The sequence below is a fragment of the Oxyura jamaicensis genome, chromosome 24 (genome assembly GCF_011077185.1).
Source record: "Oxyura jamaicensis isolate SHBP4307 breed ruddy duck chromosome 24, BPBGC_Ojam_1.0, whole genome shotgun sequence".
Lineage (NCBI taxonomy): Eukaryota > Metazoa > Chordata > Aves > Anseriformes > Anatidae > Oxyura > Oxyura jamaicensis.
Window position 1 is genome coordinate 5,012,465 of NC_048916.1, and position 15,180 is coordinate 5,027,644.

Genomic DNA, 15,180 nt, shown 5'->3' on the forward strand with positions numbered 1-15,180 from the left:
GTTTCTGGTACTTTGAAAGAGAACAAGGAAGGACTCGAGGACAAGTTACTTGCTCCAGCCAGCCCCAAATCAATCCACAGGCATAAAAAGTGAATGCCAGTGGAACTGCTGCCTCTTAGAGATCAGGTTAGCCCTTGTTGAGACCAAGACCTTGCTGAAAGCTCCATGTCCCTCCTGCTTGGGTCATTTTGCAGGGCTTCAACTGGGAGGAAAGGGTGTTTGAGCAGGAGGAACCCTTCCCACGTGCTGCCAGCCCTTGGGGAGCAGGGCTGGGGCTGTGGGATTGCTCTGCACTACTGGGAGGGAGCTCACACTGGCATCCCAGCACCCTTGCAGTTTGCCCAGAGCTTTTTTGGGAAAAGGTGTCTCTGTGATTTTTGCACTCAAACAAGCAGCGTTTTTTCAGCATTGCTTGCTGCACCTCTGCAAAATTACCTCGGTGGGAATCAAAGCACTCTGGACTCCAGGAGCTTTTCAGTTCACGTGGCACTTGGGGAGGAAGAATCACATTTTGCAAGGCGTCCCTAAGAACACTCTCCATGCACCCCAGGAAGGTGCTGGGACCATCTCAGTCTTGCGAGTGCTTTATGTTTTCCACAGTCCCTTTGACTCACAAATGTGGCTGACAAAGGAGCTGCTCACCCAGGTAAAGCTGAGCACAGGCACTCGGAGCTGCTGGGCGAACACCGGGCACAATAACCCATTGTGCCTCCAGAGCCTGTGGTCAGAGCAATGTGACCTTGGTATAAAAGAGCACGAGGCTGTGTTAGATCAGCGATGCGTACAAGCAGTGCTTTTTCCAAACTCAGGTGTGGAAGAGTTGGGAAGACTGAAAATAAACTGCCCTTTCTTGCCCCAACACTTATTTTATTGAGAGAGGCAGAGCCCTTACAGGCAAGGGGCAGAGAATGCCAAATATATATTCTTTAGCAAAATGGGCATTTCAGGAAGTGAGGCACAAAGTTAAAAATGCGAGGGTTTATCACCCGGGTTTCTATTTTGCTGAAGCAGTTAGCAGAGCTATTCAATTTCCCACCCTACGTGTTACATGGGAGTTGAGCAAGGAGCTGAGCTGCGTTTTCTGTCCGATGGCCCCGGAGTCCTCACCCGCTGCCTTTTGTCTCTGCTTCCAGGACTTTGGAAAGTGTCACTCAGAGATACCGAATGCGAGTGATTACCTGACCCGCTGCTACTCACGTGAAGGTCGATATCTGGAGAAGATCCCTCAGGTCTACGCCCCCCTGTCAGACCTGCCCCGAGACCTCTACCCTCAGCACCCCGACGTCTCCTTCTGCTGCCCACCTCCCGGCTCCCGGGCTCCTTACATCTGTCCTAAGGAACAGTACGTTTGAAGCGTCAGCACAGCAAAAAGACGAAGCTAATGTTTTTCACATCTCCCGACCCTGTCGCTCACCAGCCAAGGCCTTTTAACCCCCCCACACACACTTTGCCGTTGCTTATTTTATTTATTGATTTCTGAATTTCGGTGCAATTGTAAGCGACGTGATTAGGTTAAGTATCTGCCTGGCTTGCTAATGCTCGAGGGAGCACTGCCTTCGCCTACATCTCGCCCAGTTCGTGCATCTTCCTTCTCTCGTGCTGGCCCTCCTGTACCAAGCTGCTATGTGCATGCATGCATACGTGGGGTCAGCTGCCCTGCCTCGGATGGGATGTGCCCGACCCCATTAAACGTCCGTAGGTCCCCTTGTGTCCCTCTCTGCACTGCTTGCACCAGCGTAGCCAGGTGTGGATTCTCCACAACCCTTCTTCCAGCTTGTGTGAAGTCTCAAAGCCCAGCCGGTGCCCACGCCTGAGGCTGGAGGGTTTTTTTTTTCCTCCTTTGAGAAAACTGTTTTCCCCCTTGGCAGTGGGGATAGGAAATCCCTGTTGCAAACAACTAAACAGCCAAGGTTGCTGAACCGAATAATAAGATGCTTACACTGAAAGATGCTCAGAACCAACCAAGAATAGAAAGAAGGTCTTGGTTTAGGGCTTTTGTTTCTTTTTTCCCTCCTACTCCCACTCCAAATTTTTCTGATTGGCTCTGTTTAATCCGGATGGCATGGGGACATAATTTGAAGCCAACATTTCGGAGAAAGCGTCTTTTAAAAAACCTTCTTATAACCTGCAAGAGGAAAAAAATTAGAAAGAAAAACATTCTCTCTAATTTTCCTTTTCAAAGCCTAGTGTGACCCCCCACTGGCTTTTCCCCCCTCTCCTTCTTGCATCTGTTGATTGGAATTTCAAAATGAACTCAGGCAGAATATGAAGAAAAAAATCATGATTTCAGGTAATCTTCGCACTCTTAATGAAGGATAAAAGCCAATAGAGGAATCTGGCCTTTTAGGTTTTCTTAGTTTTTTTTTTTGTTTTTTTTTTAAAGCATCTTAGTTTTGGGACTATGTTTTTTTTTTTTGATATTCGGAATGTGTGTGGGTATGTAAATCCAAATGTGTACATCACTGTGACCACAAAGTATTTTAGAGAAGGGAATTTATCTCCACATCACATTTGTGTTCACGTGTATTAGAGGAAAAATAAATATAGATATACACTTATATGTATATAAGAGCAAAGAAGAGGAAGTGGAGGAAAAGGGATGGAAATCCTGTAGAAGAGCTTGGCCTCGAGGATAAAATTCATCTGTTTCACCCAGGTACGGCATATGTAGGGTGAGGGCTGGGACAGTTGTGAACAAGGGGACGTGCCCACCTGGTGGATGGGCATTTGCTTTCCTCTCTCGTGGGTTGGGTTTGTGGCATTCTGCAGACACTGCACGCTTAGCATCACTCTGAGACCATGAGGATGTCAGAGCAGAGTGTGTGCGGGAGGGAGAGAAGGGGACCACAGCGTCACCCTGCTGCCCAGACCCCAAGCCATGTTCCAGTGCCACCTCTGCAAGCAAAAAGTGAGCCTGGCACCGAGCTAAAGCCTCCCTGCAGGAGGTGTGAGCACTGTGCTGGTCGCTTCCAGCCCAGCTCCTGCCGTGCCGCACGGACTGAGGCACCCTTTTATTTTTCTATATCTGAATCTAAGCAGCTATCGATGTTCTATGCACTTTCTTTACCCCCATCGCCTTCAGCAGCCTCAAGCCTCGCCCTGCTTGTCCCTCTCCCTCCACCAAGAAGCACATGTGTGTTTGCACTACCTCGTGGGTTCCCTGCAGGCTGGCACAGAGATCTGTACGTACATAAGGGAGAGGTTTATAACTCAGCTAGGCAATATAGCACCGAGGGAGGATGAAGCCACTCTCGCCAGTGCCAGGAGTGCACAGCTTCCATGTGTGCTGGTGCTCCCATTCCTGAGATGTCAGGGACTGTACATACACAGCTTTATAGCATTAGGTGCAACTTTTCCCATACCATCCATGTGGTTTGGACTGGCTGAAGCCTTTTTGGAGTCACCTGGATTCACGTTTCCCTGCCAGCATCCACAGGACTCAGCCAGGCATGTCCCTACACCGACAGACTCGGGTGCTACATGTCTTGATCCTGATAATGTGTTTCTCTCCTGTTTTCTCCTCAACACACCTTGGGGCACTTTCTGGTTACCACAGAGCTGAAATTGGGTGTGCTCAGAGCTGAAACCGTGGCCAGGACATTCACCCTGGCAAGGGAACTGTGCTTTGGACTCTGCCAAATCTGCCTTTGGTCACCCTGGTGGGAAAGGTGACATGGCACAGGGACACCCAGGGCTCTCTGACATCCTGGAGCCAACCCAGCACCACTGACCACTGAGAAAAAGCTTACACATTTCCCTTTCTGCGTGCCTGTAATAACAGGATGCCGCCTGCACGGCAGCAATTAAAGTAGATTTGATTGGGAGCCTTCATCCGAGGCAGCTTCAGCCGGATCTGAAAAATTAAATAAAAAGTGGAATATGGTCAGGTCTTCAGGTGCAACAGAAAACCAGGCAGGTAAAATGGCTGTTGGCAGAGGAGGAAGGGAACATCTTGCAGGTGGTTTCCTCTGCTGCCAGAGGCTGGGGCCGGTGCTTTAATGGGCAGGGGGAAAGCAGAGGCACAGACTGCAGCATTAGAGGGACTCCGCTCGCCTTGTGCAGCTTTGAGCTTGAGCTGCCCACAGATGACTGCCACAAAGGGTTTTACTGTGCTTTTCAGCAAAGTGAAAGGAATTCAATCCTCCTTAGAAAGGGAAAAGGCAAGAAAAGCCTAAATTCAAAGGGGTCGTTTGACAGCACATACATTAAGCTGAGGTATGTCTTGGTTCTTGTTGCCTCTTAACATTCTCTCTTCTCCTTAAGAAATGGGTTTGTCTCAAAAAAAAAAAAAAAAAAAAAAAAAAAAGAAAAGAAATGGGAAAAGAGAGCCTCTGCATACCACTAAAGTCCTTTGTACCTTAGGGAAAGGGAAAAATCTGTACCTGAAGAAAGGGATGGAGCGCAATTCAGGCCGGTTTTCTCCATTTTACAAAGCTGCATTTAGAAATGTTCTGATTTGGGGCTCTGATTCCTCCCTCCCTTCCATGCAGTTGCATGACATTTGCCTCGTGGCTGGTCCCAAACCTTGCTGGACCCGATGCCGAGGGCTGGACGCGAGCTTTGCTCCGTGCTGGGGCTGCCCACGTGGCGCTGACGGCCCTGCAGCAATGCTAATGAGAGGTGTTCCCCTCCTGCCGCGGCGTAAAGTGGTCTGAAAAGACACCTTTTCTGGGAAAAGGGCCATGCAGTGAGGCTGCTGGGGGTGGGCGGCTGAACGAGTTGGGCAGGGAGCTGGCTGAGCCTGGCGGTGGGTCCGTGGGCTGGCACGGTGCGGGAGGAGTGGGTGTGTTACTCCCATAAAACCATTCTTCCTGCTACCGGGGTGAAATGTTGGGATTTCTGTTCCACGTCTTGGTGGCATTGACGCAATAGCTCTGGCAGATGGAAAAGACTGATCACAGACCTTAAATAAAGGTGAACTGAAGAGTTATAACTCCTTCTGTCGTGGCTGTGAAACCCGGGTGAGGGGCTCGACCTCTTCCTTTCTGCTGGTGCAGACTTATTACTGAGATGTCCACTACATATATCACCCCCTGTGCATTCATATCCCAAAACATACATGCTTGCACACTCATTTCTGTCCTTGCACGAGCACGGGCTGCCTGCTCACCCCCGTACCCTCCGGAGCACACCGAGCCGCCTCTCGCCTTGCGTCCTGCCCTGGAAGCAGGGCCAGCAGTGACACAGCCTTGGAGGCACGGCTCACGGCGTGTAAATCCAGCTGAACATGAACCTCGTGCTTCCTCAGGAGGTGCCCAATCAGCCAGGTTTGATCGATACGCAATTAGAGAATTTTTAGCCCAAACCACTAACTCCGAGAATGAGAAAACCACAGGATATTTTTTAATAGAAACGCTCCGCTGCCTAAGGATAATGCCTCTGCCTCTGGGTAAAGATCTTCTGGAACAAGTTTGCCGTGGATCTGGGCAGGAAAATGGCAGGGGGCTGGTGGGGGGCCATGAAGGAGGGGAGAAGGGTCTCTGCCCTGCAGTCCATGGCCTGAATACAGCCGGGGTTAGCAGCAGCCAGAGGCGATCACTGTCGGGCGGGTATCTGCTGGCTTGCCTGAGATGAGAAAAGATAAGATTAGCGTCAGGCCCACAGCACACGTTGCTCCCAGCTCCAGAGCTTCTCTTGGTGGTTTCTCAGAGGGGCTCAAGGAGCCCCCACCCACCCTTGGGACAACACAGCCAAGACAACGCGCAGATCCGAGCAATGGCACGGGGTGGTGAAAGCAGGCAGCTGGCAAGGCTCTCCTTGCGTTGCACAAAGTCAGGCAGGTTTATCCTGTATTTCTGGAAGCTGGCTTCTCCCCCTGGGACTGTTGTTGCTTTCAGAACAGGAGAAAGGAACTCGGGATCGCCTCTGCCCGGTGCCTTTTGCAGAGAAGCTCCCCCATAGCCCTGCAGAGCGCACCCACACCAGGCTGATAGCAGGGATGCTTCGCACGGGTTCAGTGGGAACAACACCTGCTCAAACAAGGTGCTCCCAAATACACCCGTTCCTGCTTTTTCTTTTTATTACCCCACCGCTCCTGGATGTGCTGCAGGGCCAGCACTGCAGATAAGGTTTTTGGTGCCTTTCTCTCCTGTCAAACGTGCTACGATCAGTGCTTCTCCCAGAATAGAGCACCTCCTACTTGGCCACTTAATGTGTGTTCAGACACTTAGGTATAAATATATATGTTTAAAATTAAAATATTGTTGTTACTGCCTCTCGGACTGCATAAAATATATAAAACATACCAAAATACTTCTGTAGCTGAAGAGCTGTTGTTTTATCCTTGGAGCTAGTCAGCTTTATAAAGAGCTTTTCATATAGAAGCAAAAAATTGGCACCGTGGAGGGCAAAAAATGCTCTGAGAGCATGGAGTGGAATGGGGGGGCTGCAAATTAAAGGACAGCGCAGGGAAAAGCTGCATTAAAGATTCCACATCTCTGCTGCAAACAGGGATGGCTGATCTCTTTCCTGCTCTACTGTCATGCTCTATTTTCTTTCTCTTTATGGCGGAGGGGAGGTGAGGTTTTAAAACCTGCCAAGAACGCATCCAGCCCCGTTCCTCTGGGTGAGCAGCACCGCAGGCTGAACCAGCTCCCTCCAAGCTCCCTCCCACCCCCAGGCCCCCCTCCCCCTCGTAATCCGGGCTCGAGTACCATCATTTTCATATCAGTACTAATTACATTAATTATTCTCCTCAGTATAAAACTCATTAAGCTGGAATTTATGGTTCATTAACTCGGAGCCGGAGTGCTAGCTCCTTCCTCAGTGCGGTGGTGTGGGGCCAGGATTATTTCTGTCCTGGCTGGGGGCAGGCTCTGAGCTGGGTCCCTCGGCCACAGAGCAGGCAGGCAAGGGATTTCTGAGGCATGGCAGGAATGGAAATGTCCCCACAACCCCTGGTGCTGGCCCAGGGAGATGTGGTTTGTGAGTGAGAGCAGCCAAGGGGACACCTGAAGGTGGGCTATGCACCAGGGTGGGTCAGGACCGGGTGGGGTGGTGTGGGGAGAGGGCTGTGCTAGTGCTCGGGGATCTGCCTTGGGTTTGGGACAGGGCTGCCCATCCTGCCTGCTGCGGGGACCCCTGTGCTCTGTCCTTGCACTCTGAGCACTCCCTGTCCCATGGGGTGGTGGTAGGAGAGGACACCTTGCTGCCACCATCCCTCTCCATCCAGCTCTGTCCTTGTCTTCTAGAGGGTCCTGGTCCTGGACCGTAAAAAAGTCCTGGAGATGGGAGGGAGGGAAGGAAGGAAGATGAGACAACACACATCCCTGCCCAGGACGCAGGGTCTGGCCCAGCTTGTCCCCAGCTGGCCTCCCCCGTCTGAGCACAGGCTACCCCGGGAGATGGAAATGACAGGCAGGCTGACCTCCTAATGGACCCGACTGACAGAGAATCCATTTCCTGACAGCAGTACCTCCTTCGCGCTGCGCAGGTTCCTATCACGCTTCCTAATTACTGTAATTAAGCAGTCTTGCTGAGTGATGTTAGACAGAGGGTTCAGAGTCGTTACAGGTCTGCAGAAGATTAAACCAGTCCTGGCTTCAGCGTCGGAGCTCTCCTCGGTGATGGCGATGATGAAGATGGGAGCTGATGAAGATGGGAGCTGGAGACAGAGCTTCGTGACGTGGGGTCATGGCATTTGTCACAGCTCGTGGGTCTGCCCTTGTCACTTGTGGCCAGAGCAGGAGGGGACACAGCCCCGGTACCCTGCCCACTCTCTGCACCCTCCTGGAGACAGACAACTGCCCTGCGTGGTGGTTTTGAAGCTCTGGAAGGGGCAGGTCATTGTGTCTAGCACTGAGATGCTCGTGGCAAGTCTATTTAGTCATTTGCCAAGCACAAGAATAAAAATGCAGCTGGATTTGTGCAAGTGAAGGAGTTCTGCGAAGCCGAGGGGAGTCCAGCTTTACATTATTCACTTGGTATCCACCATTTATCTCCTGGCTCCCTTGAGCTAGGGGGGCTGAGGTTAGTCTACAACCACGTACGCCAATACCACGGTGATCATGGAGTTTGAGTCTCTTTCTCTGTGTTTTTTTACAGCAGCCTGATTAGTTTAGCAGTGGCCTTCCCTGAGGCGCTTGCTGACAATAGCAGAGGACTGGAGACAGCCGCTTAGTCCCACAGCTGCATCCCACCCTCCTCAACCTCTTTTTCCCCTAAAGGACACCCAGGGTTTTGCAGATGTCCTTCTATTCACACAGGCAGCGAGACACGCTGCGTACGAGAGACCATGGCTCAGTTCGTATACAATTGGCACCTAATTCATTTCTCTGTGCATGTGAAAATCAATACTGCTTGCAGAATGCACAAAGACTCTCCTATCGGTCAGTGTCCTTGTTAGATTCATTCCTGGCCGCCAGGAGATCCTTCCAGGAGGTGGTTCTGTGAGCTGAAGAAGAAAAAGGATGGAATGAACCCTGAGAAGACTCTGAGCTTCTGCCCCCAGTATATGCAAAGAGTTTCTTGGTAATCAGCTGTGTGAGATGGACTGGCTTTCCTTGGAATTTTGCCTGGCTAGTCAAATCCTGGGCCTTGGTTCTGCTCCAGTTAAGGTCAAAGTGTCTTCTTACATATACAGGAACGTGCATCCCTTCAGCAGATGTTAAATGACTTCAGCTCTGTTTGTGCTAGCAGATTTTGTGGGCGAAACCGTAGAAGCCAAGCTTCATCTGTCCCAGAGCAGACCTCTGAGAGGTCCGCAGCTCCCTGCAGTTCCCCGGGCCTCTTGTTGTATCTCTAGCAAACATCTTCAAACCACTGCTCAGCCTCCACATCCCACTCACTCCACCTTGTGCCAGGAACGTCTCCGGCCCCGCGGTCGGCGCGTCCAGCGATAGCTGCTTTTCCACCTGGAGACCTTCCAGGGCTTTGCACAGCTGCTGACAGCTTTCCCGTTCCTGCCTGTTCGTCTTCTCGGCGAGTCACGGGCTCAGTCCACAGCCTCCAGAGCATCTCTCGTGCTGCAGTTACGGGGGGCACCACCTGCAGCTGCCGAGCCAGAGACTTTTCGCAGGGCAGGACCCCCAGGCTGAGGGCTCCAATTTGCAGCTGCTCCTTCTGCAGCCTTCACTTCCCAGAGCCTGCAGCATCGTTACTCATATCCCATCCCTGCGTATCGATGATAAACCAGCTGGAGTGTGATTGCTTGTTATGTCTCAGGGTGTGCTGATAAATGTCACGGGTAGGCTGGCCATTTTCCAGTCATCAGGCCCTCAGCACCAGAAATCCTTTATTTTTCTTTTCCCTAATAACAATAATAATGATAATGATAATAATAATAATAAAGCAGCCCTAGACTTTAAAATTAATGTTGGTTTTACCTTTTCCTTTCTTTCCTCTGCAGTTGAAATAGATGGGTGTTGCTAGAGCAAATACCTGCCACGCTTTTTCCCACTGTTTCTCCTCTGTGTGGTTATTACCCCATGGCTTGAGCGGATGCAGAGTGCATTCCTCTGGACTGAAAATTCTTTTATTTCTTTTTTTTTTTCAAAATGCAGTCACAGAACTCCACTGAATTTTTAGACTTTTTTTTTCTGAGCACTGAACTCTTCTCTTCCTATTCAGTCTGCTAATTATCCTTTTTAGCTTGCTTTTGCTCTGTTTTCACAGATCTCTTGGTTTATTTATATCTACCTATCTATAATGATTTCAGAACCATTACTCACAGCAGCACCAGGAAACATTACATTTCCCAATTTACAATTGCAATTATGATATCCGTCAGAAACAAATGCAGCTGCCTTTAATTTTAAGCAATATTTTGATCATAATAATTAAAAAAGGAACTTATGGCATCGCGCACATTAGAGAAATTAATATAATTTCCTGGCTGCTTTAAAAGGCGTGCAAAGCAGTGGTCGCTGGGTGAGAGATTTGGGGGGAAGCATTAACCTTGTTAGTTGCTTTTACCACTCTTCAGGACACACTGCAACCCTCAATGATGTTGTTCTTGAGAGTTAACTTCTCTGCAGAATTTAATATGTGCGTTTCTCTGTCCTTCAACTTATTTTCCCCCTACTTTTCTCTTCCTGAAATTGCTAGTTATTAAACTGTTTGTGTGCAAACAAGAACATTTTCCTGTCACCGTTCATTTCAGCTTGCCTGTTTGAATGAGCAGGGACAGATGAAATCCAGTTGGTGATATAAGCATTCCCACAATTGCATATTACAATCTCGGTAACAAACTGTGGCAGATCCTGAGTCTTGTGTGCTTCATTCTGCTTTACAAGACACAGCGTGTGCTGAGCGAGTCTGGATTAATGACAAGTGTCTTTGAGGGAAGCAAGGATGCAGATGAACAGCCATGGAAGAACATCCCTTTCGTGAGTGCTGGAGCTCGTTGAATTAATTCTAATGTGCTCTTTTAGTCAGGGAAGGTGAAAGTTGACTTCTTGTTGTCTTGGTGGCAGAGGATTCATCTGTGCATGACTTTTCTTGCTGTATTCTTTGCTGCTTTGATCTCCCAGCTCAGGACTTCTCCTGGGTAAGTTCTCAGCCCTGTGCAGGGACTTGCTAGAGACCCCCGAGCCTCTGCAAATCCTCCATCAACACGATTCCTTCCCTTTCAGTACTGATGTGCAGGCCAACCCCAGAGGCTGCAGCTCTGTCGGTATCGGGATGCGATGAGCAGAGGGCAGGGACCCATGGCTGAGCCCATCCTACCGCCCCCAGTACCTTCCACCTCAAAGCCTTCGGCACTGAACACCCTGGGTCTCACTCTGCTTGCTCCTGCTCCTTGGCTTCTAGGGAATGATTTACATTTACACCGAGGGAAGATGCAGCAAGCTTGGCTGTTTCTCTGCAAGATTCAGGCTGATGCACACGACATAGCACAGAGCATGCAGGCTTGAGAGGATGAAATCCAAGCTTCCCCCTTTGCTGACTGCTCCTGCTTTGGAGACCTGCAGGTCCCTGTAGCGTGCTTGTGTCTCATCCTGCCAAGCTGTGCCCCCACAATGCTCATTTAACCACTGGATGCCTTTCTCAGCAGGGACCGTGTTCTTCAGTAGTGGGGTGTTAACGATAGGCACACAGGAACTGCCAAATTTTGACTCTTTGTGGTTCATCCAGCTCACTACCCTTTCTGGGATGATGCATATGCAATACCAGATACGTCCATATCCACAAATCTATGTCTTTAAGGTGCAAGGGCCCATGCGGGTGAGCAGACCAGCCAGGACAAGCACCCCTCGCACATTCCTGGCCAGCAGACATCGCCCCCCATGCCCTGCCTGCAACACATCCCATGGCGAGCCCCTCAGCTCCCACATCACAGCGTCTTTTTTTTGTTCTTCTGTAAGCACAAGCACATGCAGCAACAATGCGGAAAGCGAAAATGCCATTTAAAACAGAAAAAAAAAGGAGGCATGTGAGAGGAAGCACTGATTTTTTTTATGAATTTTCCTTCAGGTTGACACCTCATTTTAGCGGCCAGTGTGATCACATTCTTAATTTCAGCCTCAAAAGGTCAGTTCAGTTAAAGAAAATCAAGCTTTAGTCAGTTCTCTCTGCACATCAGTGCTTGGAGCAACGAGCAATAATCACTCCCTGATCAGAACTTGTTTGCCATTATCTGCCTGGTGTTGGTCTATGATATATGAAGCAATTTTGGCTGCGACAGTTCTGTTCTGTGTGCATGCAGCTCTTTCCTGGTAAAAACTATACAGGATTGTTTTTTGTTTTTTGTTTTTTGTTTTTTTCTTGTTGCTTTCTTTTTTCCTTACCGTGGTGCAATATTTTAAACTAAAAGGAGTTTTCAAACTGTAGTCACCATCATTCATCTTTACAGTCTCAGGGTACGAACAATCCCTTCATTAGACGCTGAATTTCTCTCCATTACAACACTATCTGAATGCATTTATTCGGTCGTTTATTAGAAGTCACTTGATGGGGTGTGGGGAAGGCGAGAACTAAATTAAGGCGAAAGGGTCGCGTGTGTGTACACACGCCTGTATATTGTAAGCAGGGAAGTCTATAAAAATATCCAAACTTAATAACTCCCATAACTCCGTAACTCAGACAAATGCTCGGCGGAAAACTTCCACGTGCCACGAGGACGGCGAGGGAGGCGGAGGCAGAAGAGGAGGCTGTCACCGAACCTCCCTGCCAGCCGTGAGATCCGGGGACCGAGCTGGGGCAGGCTGGTTTCTCGTGAAATGATGCAACCAGCATCCGAGGCTGTGCTCTGTCTGTCTCAGGACACGAGTGTCTCGTTGGCTGAACTTGGCTCCCGGATCTGCTGGCAGAAGGGATTGAAGCGTAACACGGGCAGACAGGTTTGGTCGTGCTGAGCTGGTGCTTTTAGGATTCCCCAGGCCTGTCCTTGCTTTATTTTTTTACAAATGTACCAGGATCAGAGGCTGAATGTATAAATTCTGATGTATAAAAATGCATAAAACACCATATGTGTGTGCAGCGGGTAGAGCAGGCGCCTCGGCTGGTCCCACAGGTCAAGTCCCCTCCTGGCTCCAAGGGGGCAGATGCAGCACGTTAATGCAAGGAAACAAAGCACTGGAAGTTCTGCATGGAAACGTGAGGCACCACCAGGTTAACGCTGGGAATTTCAGACTAGTCCTTTATGGACAGCTCTTGTTTTTTTGTCTATTTTTCAGAAGTCATGTTAGCCCCTTGGCTGGGTGAGCACACTTTTGGATCAGAGCAAGGTAAGGACAGAAAAAAATAACCTTCTTACAGCACAGAAGCACAGCATGCCTCTCCTCTAAGCCTACTTCTCACCCACACTTCCTCCCCATCCTTTTTGCTCCTTATATTTCTTCTCTGGTGTAGATCCCTGTGCTGGGAGATACACATTTCCCTCCATGGCGTGAATTCACATCAGCTGAACATCAGCGCTGATGGAGCTGTGAAGAGATCGCACCAGGGCTGTGTCTGAGCAGAGTAAGACCACCGCTTTTCCACCCAACATTGTCCTCGGAGCACGTCTGCTGAGATCAAATCGTCTCCCCTTTCTGTGCACATCACCTACCGCCCGCAGCTTTCTTGCAGTGGGATGCTCGTGGCGTTGGTATTTTCAGGGGATGTGCAGCCATTTCTGGGTTTATTTTGTTCCCCCCTTCTCACTTTTATTAAAAAAGACAAGTCTTTCTTGCATCTTCCAGAAGGCTGCTATGGTTCCTCAGAGGAGATTTGTAAAAACTGAACAACAACAAAAAAGGGACTATTTCCATCCAAATAGTCTTAAAATTTTAACAAAACAACAGAGCAGCTCATCACTCAACAGGAGCATCGAGTCTTTTGTGCTTAATTTCCACTGTGAATCTTTCCCTCAGAAGTGTGCTCATGTAGCAATTGCACGGTGGAAATGCCAGACTGAAAAACAAATGCGTGCAGGCATTTGGCCTATCCAAGAGATACCAGGACATAAAGCAGGATTATGATCCCAGAATGCAATAAAAAGAGATAAAAAATTCAGAAGAGATCAAAGTAATTTCAGAAGCAAATGAAACATTTACATGGGAAGCATGCCTTGCAAACAGAAAGACAGCAAATGGCATTAGCCCGTATTATTTACACGGATAAATATACCCAGCATAAGGCTGGGGATGTCTCCAAAGCTTATTTGCGTGGTAGGTGCATCCCGAGAGCTAATGTAGGGCCAGGTGAAAAAGGAAGAAGGAACTGCCAGGTCAGGTCAGGTCCCTGGAGGATTTTGAATGTGGCCTCAAGTAAATAAATTGTTGGGAAGTGGCAGCTTGCAACTGGAGTAGAGTCAGTAATCAGTTGTTTAATTAGCGTTTAGGTGAGAAGGCTTTTAATGGACTGCAGCTTGATAAATAGCCGGGTCAGAGAGATTTGTAGCTCTCTATCCTTGGTGTGATGAGCAGACTGAGGGGAGCTGCTGGGGGAGCAGCCTGCACCAGGAGAGAGCATCATGATTTCATGGGGCAAGGTAAGGAAGCAGCTGCTCAGGTTATGTGGGTGAACAAGGCAGAAACAGGTGGAGATGGAGTTATTAATGTGGCTGACCTCCAGCCCTTACACCAGGACCTGTAAGCAAATGGAAGGGCAGGAGCCCTCCGGGCTGCAGGTGACAAACCGAGAGGAGTATTGTGCTCACAAACCAGGAGCCAAAGCAAAGGAGGAACCCATGGTCCTGCCTGGAAGGGAGGAAGGGAAAGCAAAAAGAGCACAGAGAAATCCAGGCACCCAAGGAAGGAGAAACAGCAGCCCTGGGGGGAACTCCCCGGAGAGCAGCTCTGTGTTGAGATGGGTGGGAGCAGGAGGGACGGGGGTCCACAGCACTTGGGGCTGCACGAGCTCTGCATGGAAAAGGCCTGCTTAAAATTGATGGATGGGGGTCTGCTGGCAGTTGGAGCCGAGCCTCTGAAACAAAGCCTTTAATTAATGCCTCTGACAAAGTCTTTAATTAGATACAGTGCCTTATCACCAGCGTGGGTCTCGAGATATTTCCCCACCTGAGTCAGAATCTGCCCCAGATGAGAGACAAAGGGAAAAAAAAAATCCCAACCCCAAACCAAGCTGCGATCAATTCTAATTTGTCTGGGACATGATACATTTTTTGTCTCACTTGACACAGGCTCAGAGAGAAGCAATTTTTTTAATGTCACAGCTCATGACCTCCGCTTCTCCTGCCCGCTTATAGGATTCCTCCCTGCCCAGGCTGGGAAATGAGACTCCCGGTGAAGAAGGTGCAGCAGCCCTTGGGAGACGGTTTCAGTTTAATGCCCAGCATGTTCGGCTTTGGATATTCTATTGAAATAGAGGGAATTTGTTAAGCTGATGAGGGAAGGCTGCAGTAGAGAAACACAATAGCGGAGTGGGATTAGGCCTGGAGTAAGTGTCTGTGCTTTGGAGGATTAATGAGAAAACTGCAATGGATTTTACATGGTGAAAAGGATTCGCTGAATGCTTTGGGTGAAATGAAATTAGTCCCACTCACGGTCTCTGAGCCCTCGAGCAGGAGAAGAGGCAGAAGCCTGCCCATCCCGTGTAACAACCAGATCTCCCGTATGGAAAACTCCCTTTGTGTCCTCACACACGAGGTTCTCTGGGCATCATCTCTCCTAAGGGGCCATGGGACACTGCCCAGAGCATCTCTGGTTGAGATGCTCGACTGCCTGCCGGTGGACTGCACATTCCCCCGGGCAGCTCAGCTCTCCTACCAGCCTGGGACAAGCCCAGTGAAGCCAGCTCTGT

General features: G+C 49.5%; 1 protein-coding gene and 1 long non-coding RNA gene across 5 annotated transcripts in view; both read left to right on the top strand.

Annotated features, from left to right (window-relative positions):
• The window catches only part of NECTIN1 (nectin cell adhesion molecule 1), an 86,532-nt gene extending 82,379 nt beyond the window's left edge, over nucleotides 1-4,153 (top strand). For 2 of the 4 annotated variants that reach the window (XM_035346052.1, XM_035346055.1), the window contains one exon: nucleotides 1,134-1,326. In XM_035346052.1, coding sequence (XP_035201943.1) covers nucleotides 1,134-1,182 — 49 coding nt within the window. In that variant the 3' untranslated portion in view covers nucleotides 1,183-1,326. Of the gene's footprint in view, nucleotides 1-1,133 lie in introns of all 4 variants that reach the window. The other 2 variants (XM_035346051.1, XM_035346056.1) reach the window with 2 other exon arrangements.
• Nucleotides 4,154-6,751: 2,598 nt separating this feature from the next.
• On the top strand, nucleotides 6,752-8,328 carry LOC118177865. Its single transcript, XR_004755943.1, has 2 exons — nucleotides 6,752-6,956; nucleotides 7,191-8,328. It is a non-coding gene; the product is annotated as an uncharacterized LOC118177865 (long non-coding RNA).
• Nucleotides 8,329-15,180: the final 6,852 nt, after the last annotated feature.